The 13,233-nt window shown below is 42.8% G+C and overlaps 2 protein-coding genes across 2 annotated transcripts in view; both read right to left on the bottom strand.

Moving 5' to 3' along the window:
• Positions 1-505: 505 nt before the first annotated feature.
• On the bottom strand, positions 506-6,656 carry Mrpl9 (mitochondrial ribosomal protein L9). The gene is made up of 7 exons (XM_021663422.2): positions 6,473-6,656; positions 6,152-6,308; positions 5,469-5,593; positions 5,234-5,284; positions 3,410-3,511; positions 2,825-2,908; positions 506-2,704 (listed from the first exon to the last, which is right to left on the bottom strand). Exons 1-7 carry the CDS (start codon positions 6,614-6,616, stop codon positions 2,570-2,572), a joined length of 798 nt encoding a protein of 265 aa, XP_021519097.1. The 5' UTR covers positions 6,617-6,656; the 3' UTR covers positions 506-2,569.
• A 1,556-nt stretch (positions 6,657-8,212) lies between these two features.
• The window catches only part of Tdrkh (tudor and KH domain containing), a 29,111-nt gene continuing 24,090 nt past the window's right edge, over positions 8,213-13,233 (bottom strand). Inside the window, exon 14 of the mRNA XM_060393144.1 lies at positions 8,213-8,735. The gene's annotated coding sequence lies outside the window, so the exon portion shown is untranslated. The remainder of the gene's footprint in view (positions 8,736-13,233) is intronic.

Below are 13,233 nucleotides of genomic sequence, written 5' to 3'. Positions count from 1 at the left end.
AAATGATATTTAAATCCCAACACCACCACCCCCCGTTACCATCTTGTCTCCCTCTCACTATTTTTGGTCCCTTTTTCCCAACTAATCATCTGTCACTCATCTTTTATTTTTTTTTAAAGATTTGTTTATCATGTATATAATGTTGTGTTTGCATGTACACCTACACGCCAGAAGGGGACACCAGATTTTATAGATGGTTGTGAGCCACCATGTGGTTGCTGGGAACTGAACTCAGGACCTCTGGAAGAGCAACCTCTGGGCCATTTTTCCAGCCCTGTCTCTCATCTTTAATTTTCAAGAAAACTACCATGGAGTGAGGCATGGTGGTACATCCATCTAGTCCCAGCACTCTAGAGGCAGAGGCATGGAGATCTCTGAGTTTGAGGACAGCCTGGTTTACAAAGTGAGTTCCAGGACAGCCAGGGCTACACAAAGAAACCCTTTCTTGAAAGGCCAAAAAGCAAGCAAACAAACATACAAAACAAAAACCCAAAGACCATGGAAGTGTATTTTAACAAAATATTTTATGTATGATTATTTTGCTTACACGTATGTATCCATACCATATTCATTTGTGACCAGAGATCAGAAAAAGGCATCAGATTCCTGGAGTTTAAGTTATGGATGATTGTGAGCAGCTATGTGGTTGCTGGGAATCGAACCTGGGTCCTCTACTGGAGCAACAAGTACTCTAACTACTGAGCCATCTTTCCGGGCCTATTTTTTTTTAAATGCTATTTTTACCCGTATAGGTATTTGCTGCACGTGTCTACTTGTGTTCAGTGCCTGGAAGGCCAGAGACGCCAATCCTCTACATGAACAGTAGTACCCTTAACTGCTGAGCCATCTCTCCAGACCCTTTTATCTTCTTTGTTCTCTTGAGACATGATCTCACAGCATAGCTCTGGCTGGCTTACAAATGGTTACAGAGACCAGGCTGGCTCCAAACTCAGAGATCACCTGCCTCTGCCCCAAGTGCTGGGGTTAAATGTGTGCGCCACCATGCCTGTCTTTTTATGCATGTCATAATTGCTATTCATGACAATGGCTGTTATGTCCAGAATGTATCATTTCCAGCACTCTTCCCACCCACCCACCTGGAATCTTATAATTGCTCTCCTCCCTATTCCTTGATGTGCCCTAGTCTTGGAGGAGGTGACAAAAATACCTTGTTTAGGGCTGTTATTATTTTCACACTTAGGTTTAAGCCTTTAATCTAGTGCAGCTCAAGGCTTTGGCCAGAGAAACTTCACTGTTTCAATGGTTAATATAGACTAGAAACTGGTCAAAATAAGAATAAGTACTTTTAAAAAAACGTGTATGGGTAACTGGGCTCAGTGGCACATGCCTGTAGTGTTCATTAATGAGTCTTATAAAAGTTTTTTTTAAATTAATTGTGTGTATGAACAATGTGTGGGTGCCCAGAGATAAGGGCACTGGTGAGAACTCCCTGGAGGTAGAGTCTTAGGTGGTTATGAGCTATTTAATGTAGGTGGTGAGAACCAAACTCAGGTCTCTAGAAAAGTATCCTATTAGTCAGGGTTCTCTAGGAGTGTTCCTCAGCCTCCCTAATGCTGTGACCCTTTAAAATAGTTCCCCATGTTGTGGTGATCTCCACCCACAAATTATTTTGTTGCTATTTCATAATTTTAATTTTGCTACTGTTATGAATCATAATGTAAATATTTGATATGCAGGATACTAATATGACCCCCCAGGGTTGAAAACTGTTGCTCTAGAAGAACAGAACTGCACATAAAGAGGATTTATTAGGGAGGCTTACAGCTTGTGGTCCAGCTAGTCCACAGTGGCTCTCTTCCTGAATGCTGGGATTAAAGGTGTCTACCACCATGCCCAGCCTACAACATCTAGTCTTGAATCATCATCTCCTGCTTATTCTCAGTCTGGAAAAATCAAGGTTTATTTATGGAATGTCAGCAGCTGGTTAAGAACTCCTTTTAAACTTTTTAAACCCCAGCTTCACTTTCTCTGTCAATCATCCTTAGGCCTTATTCAGATCTTGGTGGAATCCATGTGTCACTCACATGGAGAAAGAGAAAGTTTTAAGAGCAGATATATTGGCTATATGCAGAGTAGCCTGCTCATGGCAACTGTAGGACTCAGAATGGTTGTCATTTCCTTCTTTGTACCAGACTCCATGGCTCAAGACACCTTACTTGGTAACCTGCTCAAAAATCAACTGAAGTCCTTTATTTCTGCATGAGACACAATCTGGATGAGACGAAAGCAACTGTCAGAACAATGACTAGGCCCCTTCACTTGTTCCCATGCACTTTCCAACAGAAGAGACGGCTAAGAAGACTGCCAGTCACTGATATTCAGCTTATAAAAGCTCCTGCTCGCAGAATGTTGCAATACAGTTGGGTGTGATGAGCACTGAGGGCAGAGATGACAAACATGGAGAACCTTACATGTATGTACAGTTCAGCCTGAGTACACATGCTCTCCACGATCCATCTTGCTCAGAGATGGGACAGTTTCACACACTGGCCCATTATACTCCAATGCTCTTCTGACTCTGTTTTATGGACTTGGGGGCAGAGAACATTCAGACTGTCTGGGAGCTGGTGGGGTCCATGTTCTTGGCAGCTTGCTGGGCTAACCAGTGCTTATATCTTTTAGTCTTGGGCTTCTGAAAGAGCACTACAGACATGGGAACTCTCACAGTGTCGATTCCATTCACCTGAACACACGTTAAAAACAGGAATAGACAGATCAGCTGTACAGAACCAACACCACCACCCAATCCAGCTCTTCATGTTGATTCTTCTCCCAATCAAAAGAAAATCCTGGAAACACTCACAGTCACATCACACCAGTACTCGCCCCACCGAGTGATAGGTTCCTCTGGTAACTTCAGAGCATGCGGGGCAACCACAACACCAAGCTGAAAAACAACCAACCACCAGATAAACCCTTCAATTCCAGCCTTTGGGCAACCTCATAAAGACACTCCAGGTTAGATTTTCCTACACAGGACTGAATACATCTGGGGAAGTGATTTCTGGCTGACCCCAGGGGAGGGCACAGATGCCTGATATGAAAGCAGAGAGGCTAAGTCTTCGTTTCTCAGCAAGAGTGGTGAATTTACAAATAGAACAGGTCTTGAGACCAATACTACTTCATCCACCAAAGTAGCAATTCCCCAATAAGCTACATATTCCCAGGTTCTTCTGAGCTAGAGATAAAAAATAAATGCAGCTGCCCTTTCCCATGTCTTTATTTTTGGTTCTGAGCCACATTTCCAGGTTCCTCCCGCAAACCAACCAAAACTAACTCCCAACTCCAGGTGGTAAAACCATTTTATTAAAAAAAAGGTTCAATCCTAGGTCTCCTACACACAGGTGGCTCCTTCCTAAAGGGAATACTATTGTTTGGAAACACTCACATTCTTGAAGAAATGGCGGGCAACGATTTCAGGGTTTAGTTCCCATTTGACATTGTTCTTCATTCCCACTTCTAGATGACAATTTCTCAGAAATTTCACTGTCTGAAAACAATTATGAAGGGTTGGGTCAGTAGGAGTCAGAGTCATACAGAGTCTAGGAGTTCAGGAAAAGGGCATAATCTCTGCCCTGCAGCTAAAATAGGTGAAAACCAAACATTATTGGGAAAAATCGGAACGTTCTATTTTCGCCCTCAACTCTGATATGTAAGAAGGTATTTTTCAAGACTTCATAGGGGATTTCATTTACTCTTGGTGTTGCTAGGCAAAAAGAAAGTCTATATTAAACTCAGGATTAGGGCTGGCAAGATGGCTCAGTAGGTAAAGGTACCTGCTACCAACCATGATGAGCAGTTTGACTCTAGGACTCACATGGAGGAAAGAGACTGACTCATGCAAACTGTCCTCTGGACTGCACATATGCCCTGCCCCAAATTCATAAACTTAGGCTCATCTATGAAAGTCCCTGGTATATCTCAGGATGAAATTACTTTCAATAGACTTTTAACCTCACATTTCTGGCACTTCAGTTCTACTCATATTTTGTCATTAGTTCTTTCCTGCTTATAAAATGAAGTATAAATTACTTAAAGATTCAAGATATTATTTTTTTACATTTTGACACCCAACCCTCTTTTCAGCTGTATATTTTTTCTTTTTCTTTGGTTTTTCCAGACAGGGTTTCTCTGTGTAGCCCTGGCTGACCTAGAACTCTCTTTGTAGACCAGGCTGTCCTGGAACTCACAGAAATCCACTTGCCTCTGCCTCCTGATGCTGGGACTAAAGGCCTCCATAGCCACAATCGCCCCAGTTGTAATACTTTCTAATATTACACTATATAAACCTTTACCTTAGGTAGACTAGACCATCTTCATTGTCAAAACATGCCCTACAGCTGTTGGTGGATGAGTGCCTAACATATATGAGGCCTGGGTTTGATCCCCAGCATGTATAACTGGCCTTCGAGTTACACATCTACAATCCCATCACCTGAAGGGTAGATAAGGGTAGAACGTCAGTACTGGCCTTGGCTACATATGGAGTTCAAGGCCAGCTTGAACTATATATCCCCACCTCAAAACATACCTTAAATGTTTATTTATACTTCCTAGATTGCCCCAAACCTACCAATTTCAAAAGGTCTAATTTAATAATATATGAAAAAAATTCTCCCTTCCCCCCAGTTAACTCCATAGCCACCAGGGAACTTCTGCTTTGCTGCCTTTACTTTGCTGATTACCTTCTCATGTGTCTACATTCTCTTCAACTTGTCTGTAAATATTCCTAAAAGGCAGAGTCCTCACCTTACATTTTCCCACAGATCCTGATTCCCAGACTTGGGACTCCCTCAAAAGCAAAAGCACTTTTGGCAAAAACAAACAAAAGCAAAACAACAACAAAAAAACAAACCTCCAAGGATATAACTGTCTCACATGTAAGAAATGAACTAATTAAAAATTTGGCACATTTTCTTGAAGTAAAAAAGCAGCTGGGCAGTGGTGACGGCATGCCTTTAGTCCCAGCACTCCAGAGGCAGAGATAGGCAGATCTCTGAGTTCAAGGGTAGCCTGGTCTACAGAGCAAGTTCCAGGACACTGTACTAAACAAAGCATTTTCGGAGGACCCCATACCAACTACAGGGAACAACAGTCACAATATTACTTTTCCTCATCCTGTGTGTAACATTAAGCACACTTGAAGGATATCAGGGAGACTCTCAGGAGGAGATTGGTGACCTCCATAAGGGACCAGTTAAAAACTTCTTACCATCTCTCCAACCTTCGTCTGGATCTTCTCCAGTTTTCCTTCTTGTCTCAGCTAAAAAAGATAAAACTATGTAGAAGAAATGAGCCACACTAATAACAGTCCAACTAGGATGGCAAAAAGCTGGGCTTCTGGGTTCTTGTTCTTACTTCATCTCTGAATTAAATAACAAAAGGAAAGGAATTCCTAGCAGGAACTTTAAAGTATTCCTCCAAACCCTTTGGTGCTTTGAGCTTACCAATTTCTCCTCTTCAAATAACTTCTTATTTTCAGGGGATGCATACACAGCCAGTCCCTGAGAAAGGAGCTTATTACGACCCACGGATTTCGTCACTGAAACCAGATCACCCCGGACTCCAATTTCTGCCAATGAAGACAAATATGGCAGATGAAAACGCTGCAGGAGTCTCTACGGAAAAGATGATCAGTGTGGGTTACAGTCCAGTGGTAAAGGCCTTGCCGTAGCAATCATAGGCTTTGGTGTCCATCTTCTGCATTTTCAAAGTGTGGGGTGGGGCGTAAAAATGAGACAGTTCTTACTTTCTCAGTTTTTAATTCTTCCTTAGAAAAATGTCAATTCACGGGGGCAGGTTATAAGGCTCAGTCATTAAAGTGTCAGCTGTGCAGAGGACCTGAATTTGGATGTGGTCTCTAACCTTAGCACTAAGGAGGAGGAAATAGGCAGATCCGCGGACATTTAAACTACACGCCACTAGTCTAGTTTAACTGGAGTAGACTGAGTTGTTCAATCAAAGGATGTTTGTGGTACAAACTTTTAGGCCTTTCTTTTCACATTAACAGTATTGAACACACGTTTTAATTTTCCGTGCTGGAGGCGAGTATCTCAAGTCACGGTACTTTCTTTCCTTGACTTCCATACAGGTGCAGCCCAGGGGGTTAGCCTCTGGGTCCAAGCCTTACCGTCCACAGACTGCGTGAGGATGAGCTCCAGGTTCTCCTTGGGCCGGTGTTTCGTGTCCTCCACCAGCTTATACACGCGGTGTCGCCGGTGCAGGCGCGGCTTCCGTCCCTCCCCGGCTAGCGGCACCTTCCACCAGCGCTCCACGATAACCGTGTTCTGCCGGCCGGGGAGGCTGGGGTGAGCGAGTGTCCGCAGAGAACACCCAGTCACCCCGCCAGTCACCCGCATCCCCACGGCGCGGCCTTTCCCGGCCTCTACTAGGCCTGAACAAGCCCTCCCGGCCCACGGTGTAAAGACCCCAAGGCCCAGCCGGCGCTCACCCGGTGATGAGAGAGGCTGAAGTCGCGTCCCGCGGTGCTCCCTTCAATTTGCGCCCGCAGTAGCTCCCCGACGCCTCCTTGACGCGGTAAAGCAGCTCCTGCCCACAGCAGCGCCCGACCACGGAGAGCCACGGCGGCCGCCATGACCCCGGCGCGGACAGACGGAGGAAGGACCCCGCGCAGGCGCAGCTGGGCCCTTTGGGGCTGCCCGCGGCGCGCCAGAGTGGCCCGGCTGCAGCTCCGCTGAGCCCCGGGGATCAGTAGGATGCTGCTCGCTACCACACCTTGCACGCCCAGGACAGGGCATCGGAGAAAACGCTGTTTATTTTCGTCACTCCTCTCCACAGAGCACTGAGTGGACTGACAACGAAAACATACTATCTTTTTTTTTTTTTTTTTTTTTTTTGGCTTCACTTTTACAAAGAGGCGGAGGGGGCGTGGTGACTCACACCTTTAATTTTCCAACAGGATAAGTTCCAGGCCGACCTGGTTTACTTGGCAAGCTCTAGGCCAGCCAGGGCTACATAGTGAGACCAATAATAACTAACTAATTAATGATGATGATAATAATAATAATAACTAATGATAACAAAAACTATAAATGGTCTGCTTTAGTTCTATTTGCTGAGATCACTTCTAATTTTGACATGCTAAAATTTCTGAACACTTAGAGTATGGATGCCACTCCCATTTTTCCCTTGAATCTAAAAATAGTCGAAGGATAGGATCCTCTAAAAACTTTACTTTCTATGATACTGTTACATTAGAGTACGTAAGCTAATATTTAGAGTTGCAGGAGACATAAGCTATAGAGAAAAAGAAATTACTATAAGGCCCAAACAGTTGCTTCTGTGCAGCCTTTGTGCTGGATAGATGATTATAAAAGTGGGCTGAAAGTCTATAGAGGAGCGTGGAAAGATGCGCTCTGCTTCATTGTATGTGCCCATAAGTAGGCTGACCAACCTGCATTTCCTTGACATTTAGGGGGATAGTCTTCAGCAGTCTTTTTACTTTTGATCTTTTACACCCAGCACTCAGTATGTGGAATTTCACTCTTCTTAGTTTCCACTCTCTGGATATTCTCTGTACATCTTATGGCTGGTTGCTATTTATATGTCAGTGATGTCCAAATTTCTTTCCTAGGCTTCCCACAAACTTCACATTGGAATACCCAACTTCCTATCCATCATCACCATCTTTTCTCTCTCTCTTTTTTTTTTTTTGAGACAGGGTTTCTCTGTGTAGCCGTGGGTGTCCTGGACTCACTTAGTAGACCAGGCCTAGAACTCACAGAGATTATCTGCTGCTTCGAGTGCTGAGATTAAAGCTGTGTGCCACCGTGCCTGGCTTCATCATCATTTTATATGTCTAACAGACAGTTTGAAGTTAACTACTTTATGCATCATTCTTCTCAAACTGCCTGCCCCCACAGGCATTCCTGTTACAGTTGATGAGAATTCCATATTGTTGTTGTTTTGTTTTTCTTCAGTTCTTGGAAATGTCTTTTTATTATTTTAAAAATTTTCACACGTTTATATTTTTGAGATTATATCATTTCCCCCTCCCTTTTCCTCCTTCTAACCCCTCTCATGTACCTCTCCTCCTTCAAATTTATGGCCTCCTTCCCCTTATTTGTTATTATTTATATGTGTTTATATATTCTTAAATGTATAAACACAACCTGTTCAGTCTGTACATTGTTACTTGTACATATATTTTTTAACAAAATTTTTTAAAGATTTATTTATTTTATGTATATGAGTGTTCTATCTGCATTTACATCTGCCAGAAGAGGGAATCAGTTTACAGCATAGATGGTTGTGAACCACCATGTGGTCACCAGGAATTGAACTCATGATCCTTGGAAAAGCAGACAGAGCTCTTAACCACTGAGCCATCTCTCCAGGCCATACATATGTTTTCAGAGCTGACCATTTGGTACTGGTAAGCAGCTGGTGTGCTCTTCCCTGAGGAATACTGTTGCTCCTGTTCTTTGCATTCTTTAGTTGCCTGCAGCTCTTTGTCTGGGGTTGAGGCCTTGTGAGCTTTCCCGTTTCTCAGTAAAAATTCATGGATGTAGCTTCCCTGACATTTCTAGGAGACACAGTTTCACAGCAACTTCCTGTTCCTCTGGTACATAGAATCTTTGTGCCTCCTCTTCTACAGCAATCCCTATACCTTGGGTGCAGTTATGGATCAGTTGTTGTGACTGAGCTTCACAACTCTTCATTTTTAAGGTGTGGTTTTCTGGATTGATGTCCACCTGTTATAAAGACATTTCCTTGATGAGCAGCAAGAACTACACTTACCTGTGGATAGAAGGATAAAATTTTAGAATATAGTTAGAGATTATGCTGGTTTAGTAAGGTGGTGGATATTGGTTCTCCTCCAAGATCCGTGGCTTCAGTAGGCCTAGGTGTCTAGGTTTCCAGTGCTCAGCATGATTTCCCTCATGTTGAGAGGACCTGAAGTACAATTAGAAAGCTGTTGGTTACCGCCAAGGTATGCATGCCATCCTGGTCATTGTTGTGGTATGGAGGTATCATAGCTAGGTAGGACTGTCAGTTGCTTTCTTCCTTTGGAAGCTTGCATGGCACCTTCTGGTACTATGAAAGCTAGTTCTCAAGGAGGAGGCTTTCAGCACAGAACCACTTCTGATCCTCAGAATCCTGAGCACATTATTATTATTATTATTTTAACTTCCTTTTCTCATAGGTCATCAGGAAACCCTGTGTGTTCTACCTTTTAATTATTTCCAGAATCCAAACATTGTTACCCAAAGAGCTTAAGAAAGGTGCTGACACATATGCTGGTTTACTGCCTGAATGAGGGTTGGAGGAGAGTCTGTCTATGGCTAAAACTGTGCAGACAATAGCCTCACTGACATATGGATTTGTGTTTCTTTGAATTTTCTGCTTGCCTCTGCATATAAGCATGTTCTTTATTTAAGAAAAGCTAAAGGCAGATAAGAAGTTTTTATTTTCAGTTATTGAGTTCCAAGAATAGAAGGACCTAGCAGGACGCTGTGAGAGCAACAACCAAAGCTCTCTACTACCTTGGTCAGCCCCTATAAGGATGCTACACTCTGTAACCCAAACACAAATGAGGTCAAAGAAAAGGTGAGAAGAAAAAGGGAAAAGGGGAAAAGAGAAAGAAAAAAAATCGAAAGGAAAGAAGACAGGAAAGGTTTTAAATCTAAGTGGCAGAGCTGGAAAGACAGGTCAGTGGGTAAGCTGCTTTTACGCAACCCTGATAACCTGGGTTAGAATCCCACAACACACACAAACCCCCCAAAACCCAGATGAGGTGACAAGTTTGTTGAGTCTGTAATCCCAGCTTCAGTATTCCTGTGGCGATGGGAGGTAGAGACAGGAGAATTGACCAGAAGCTCAAGTTCATGGTGTAGCAGCAGAGAGACTCTGTTTTAAAAACAAGGTGAAAGGAAAGAATAGACTCCTGGAAAAACTGTCTTCTGATTTCTACATACATAGGCATACAAATAAATTAATTTTAAATAATCCAAGTGGTAGGCTGGTGTGGCGGTACTCACCTTTAATCCCAGCGTTCAGAAGGCAGAGGCAGGAGGATTTCTGTGTGTTCCAGAACAGCTAGAGTTATACAGTGAGACCCTTCTCAAAAAAAATAAAAAAAAAAAAAAAAAAAAATCCAAGTGATAACAAATTTTGGCTTCACTGCAGAGAACAAATGTAATATTGGAAAGAGGCAAGAGACTACCTTATTTCACTTCTATTCTGCCTCAAACTCATACTGAAGTTATTTGCTTGACTGTGAGTTTGTTTTAAGCCCTGAGGAGGAAGGCTCCTGTCACACCCACTCCTTCCTCCTTTGCTTACTGTCCTAGTGAGACAGCTTACAGAGGGCATTTAGCCACAGCTACTTGTTCCTCATCAGCCAGACAAGTGGGGAAGCTGAAGTGTGAAGGCTTTCTGACTAAATTGGTTAGTTCAGCCAGCTAGCATGCACAGCCATGGGCATCAAATTGGAAAGAAACTGGAGTGTGTGGGAGGGAAATTTGCATCCATGAGACAGGAGAGGATTTATTCTCTCACTTTTTGGTGGGGGGGGTCACAAATATGTTACTGGGAGTCACTCTTGAGCACCAATTATTCCAGGTTTTTGACAGTTTGTTCAAAGAATAGAAAAAGTGTACAAGAACAAAGTAGTTAAGAGATCTTATTCAGAGGCAAAGTAAAAGCACGAATTAGATGTACTACAAGGAGCTGTAGGTCCTAAGCATGTAGCTCAAGAGGGTCTGGTTACTGTTTGGGGCTTGCTTTTTATGGGTTCAGGAAGAAAAGCAGTTGGTTTTGTGTGTGTGTATGAGACAGAGAGAGGAGAGAGTTGAGGTTTCTTGTTTTAATTGACAGTATGGGATATAGAAGCCTTTGCTCATTGTGTATGTTCTTTTCCATGGGGCATCTAGTTTTAACCATATACATCAGCAATCACTCATAGGCATAAGATGGCAAATGTGGTAAGACAGAGTATGCCTTCCTGCACATGCCTCAGCACCAGGTTGGTTCAGCTATTGGCCCTAGTTTCAGGACACACTTTTGACCACAAAAGAATTAGTAAGGGTTGCTAGGGAGCTATATGTTGGGTTACTGCTTTGTTTGAAGGTGTTTGTGTGTGTGTGTGTTTATGTGTGTTTGTAGCTAAGGCAGGTGGGGGTCCTAGGTTGCTACGTACTTTGTTGGGAAAGAAGTATGAGTAGCTTTCAAAACACTTGCCTGCCTCACCGTCACCTCTAATGCTCCACTGTGGAGAATACGTTATCTTTTTTTTCTGTAGTTGTCACTGAACCAGAGATGTCTACTATACAGTTCTGTAGGATTTTCTCTCTTTAAACCAAATGTGGTAGCACATGCTTGTAATCTCAGCACTTTGGAGGTGGAGGCAGGAGGAATAGAACTTCAAAGTCTTCACCTACATAGTTCTAGGCTATTCTGGGGTGCATAAGACCATGTCTTAAATTTTTTTTCTTTTTTCATTTGAGACATGTAGCTAATCCAAATTAACCTCAACCTCAAATTCTTGTTTTGGAGGCTGTTCCAGCCTCCAAAGTGCTGGATTATAGGTGTGCTCCACTGCCTAAGGCTTATTTTTAAAACATGTCATATCTAGTTATTCTTTCAATCAAAACACTGCTAAGTCACTTCTCTTTTCCTCAAAAGAAAAAGCCCACAGATTGGTATAGGTAACCCTGTATCACGTGACCCCATTAACATTCAATCCTTGGAATGTATACTGCCCCATTCACCTATAGTAGCTGCCTTGCTGTTGAAAATAGCAGACACTTTTAGCTTTGCATTGTCTGTTGCTTCTGAATCAGATGGTCCTTATCCCTAGACATTAGCTTCATTAACAGTCTTGTTATTAGTATTATTTGTTTTTTTTGAGACAGGGTTTCTTCATGTAGTCCTGGCTGTCCTGGGATTCACTTTGCAGACCAGGCTGGTCTCAAAATCAGAGATCCACCTGCCTCTGTTTTCTAAGTGCTGGGATTAAAGACAAGTGTCACCGTGCTTGGCTGGTTAACAATCTTAACTTTCTACTTCTTTGATGATTATTTTTTTCAGTGAGGCTTACTTGTATTATCTGTGCAAAACCCTGCTGCATATCCCACACTAATAATCCTTTTGTTTGAGATAGAGTTTCACAGTGTAGCTCTGGTTAGCCTGAAGTATCCTCAAACTGAAAAGATCTGCCTGCTTCTGCTTCCCAAGTGCTAGGACTAAAGGTGTGTGCCACCACACCTGGCTTGATCTCTTTGCTCCTCCCCCCATAACAGTTTTCTTCTGGCATACTTATTTTCTGTATTCTTGCTTTGCTCTCGCACTTTAAAAAGTTTCACAGAGCAAAGATCTATGGTTCACTGACACAACCCACACACCATAGTAGTGTCTGGCTCACAGTAGACCCTCAATAAATATTTGAATTAATGGGTAATAAATTTGAAGAAGCCTCAAACTATTGGTTCTAGAACCAAACTTTGCCCTCAATGTTAAATTTTATCAGTGTTTTAGTTAGGGTTTTTATTGCTGTGATAAAACATCATGACCAAAACAACTTGGGGAGAAAAAGGTCTATTTCAAGTTACAACTCTCAGGTCATACTCTGTTACTGAGAGAAGTCAGGACAGGAACTCGAGGTAGGCACTGAGGAAGAGGCCATGGAGGAGTGCTGTTTACTACTTTGCTTCCCAGGGCTTGCTCAGTCTCAGGCTGCTTTCTTGTAACACTCAGGACCATCAGCTCAGGGTTGCATTACAGAGTGAGCTGAGACCTCCCACATCAGTCACCAGTCAAGAAGATGCTCCCAGGCTTGTCCACAGGAAATTATCAATTGAGATTACCACTTCTCAGTTGGTTCCAGCTTGTGTCAAGTTGACATAAAAATTAACCGGCACAACCAGTTGTTACTGTAGTCTCTCTCCCCACCTCCTGAGTGTGTGTGTGTAATTTATCATAAATTCTTTCTAGTTTCAGTTGAAAACTTTTAAGATCTAGCACCAGTGATTTTGTGTTCTTGCACAGCAACTTACTGCTCAGTCATGGTGGTGTGAGCTTTCTACCATTTTAATATATCCTTTCTAGAACTCCCCTAATTTCCATTGGCTATTTCCATTTCCTATGGATTTTTACGTGAGGGTACGTGTGTGTGTGTGTGTGTGTGTGTGTGTGTGTGTGTGTTTGAAACAGGGTTTTGCCTTGTCCAGCCAGAACCTTCCTATTGCAAAC

The sequence above is a fragment of the Meriones unguiculatus genome, chromosome 10 (assembly GCF_030254825.1).
Source record: "Meriones unguiculatus strain TT.TT164.6M chromosome 10, Bangor_MerUng_6.1, whole genome shotgun sequence".
Classification (NCBI taxonomy): Eukaryota; Metazoa; Chordata; class Mammalia; order Rodentia; family Muridae; genus Meriones; species Meriones unguiculatus.
The sequence above is the reverse complement of the archived record's forward strand: the minus strand, read 5'-3'. Positions and strand labels throughout refer to the sequence as shown.

Coding starts and splice junctions, on each gene's coding strand:
- Mrpl9 (XM_021663422.2), bottom strand. CDS start 6,616: ATGGCGGCCGCCGTGGCTCTCCGTGGTCGGGCGCTGCTGTGGGCAGGA. Junction 5,594..6,151: donor CCTCACGCAGTCTGTGGACG/GTAAGGCTTGGA, acceptor CTTCATTGGCAG/AAATTGGAGTCCGGGGTGAT. Junction 2,705..2,824: donor AGTACTGGTGTGATGTGACT/GTGAGTGTTTCC, acceptor ACGTGTGTTCAG/GTGAATGGAATCGACACTGT.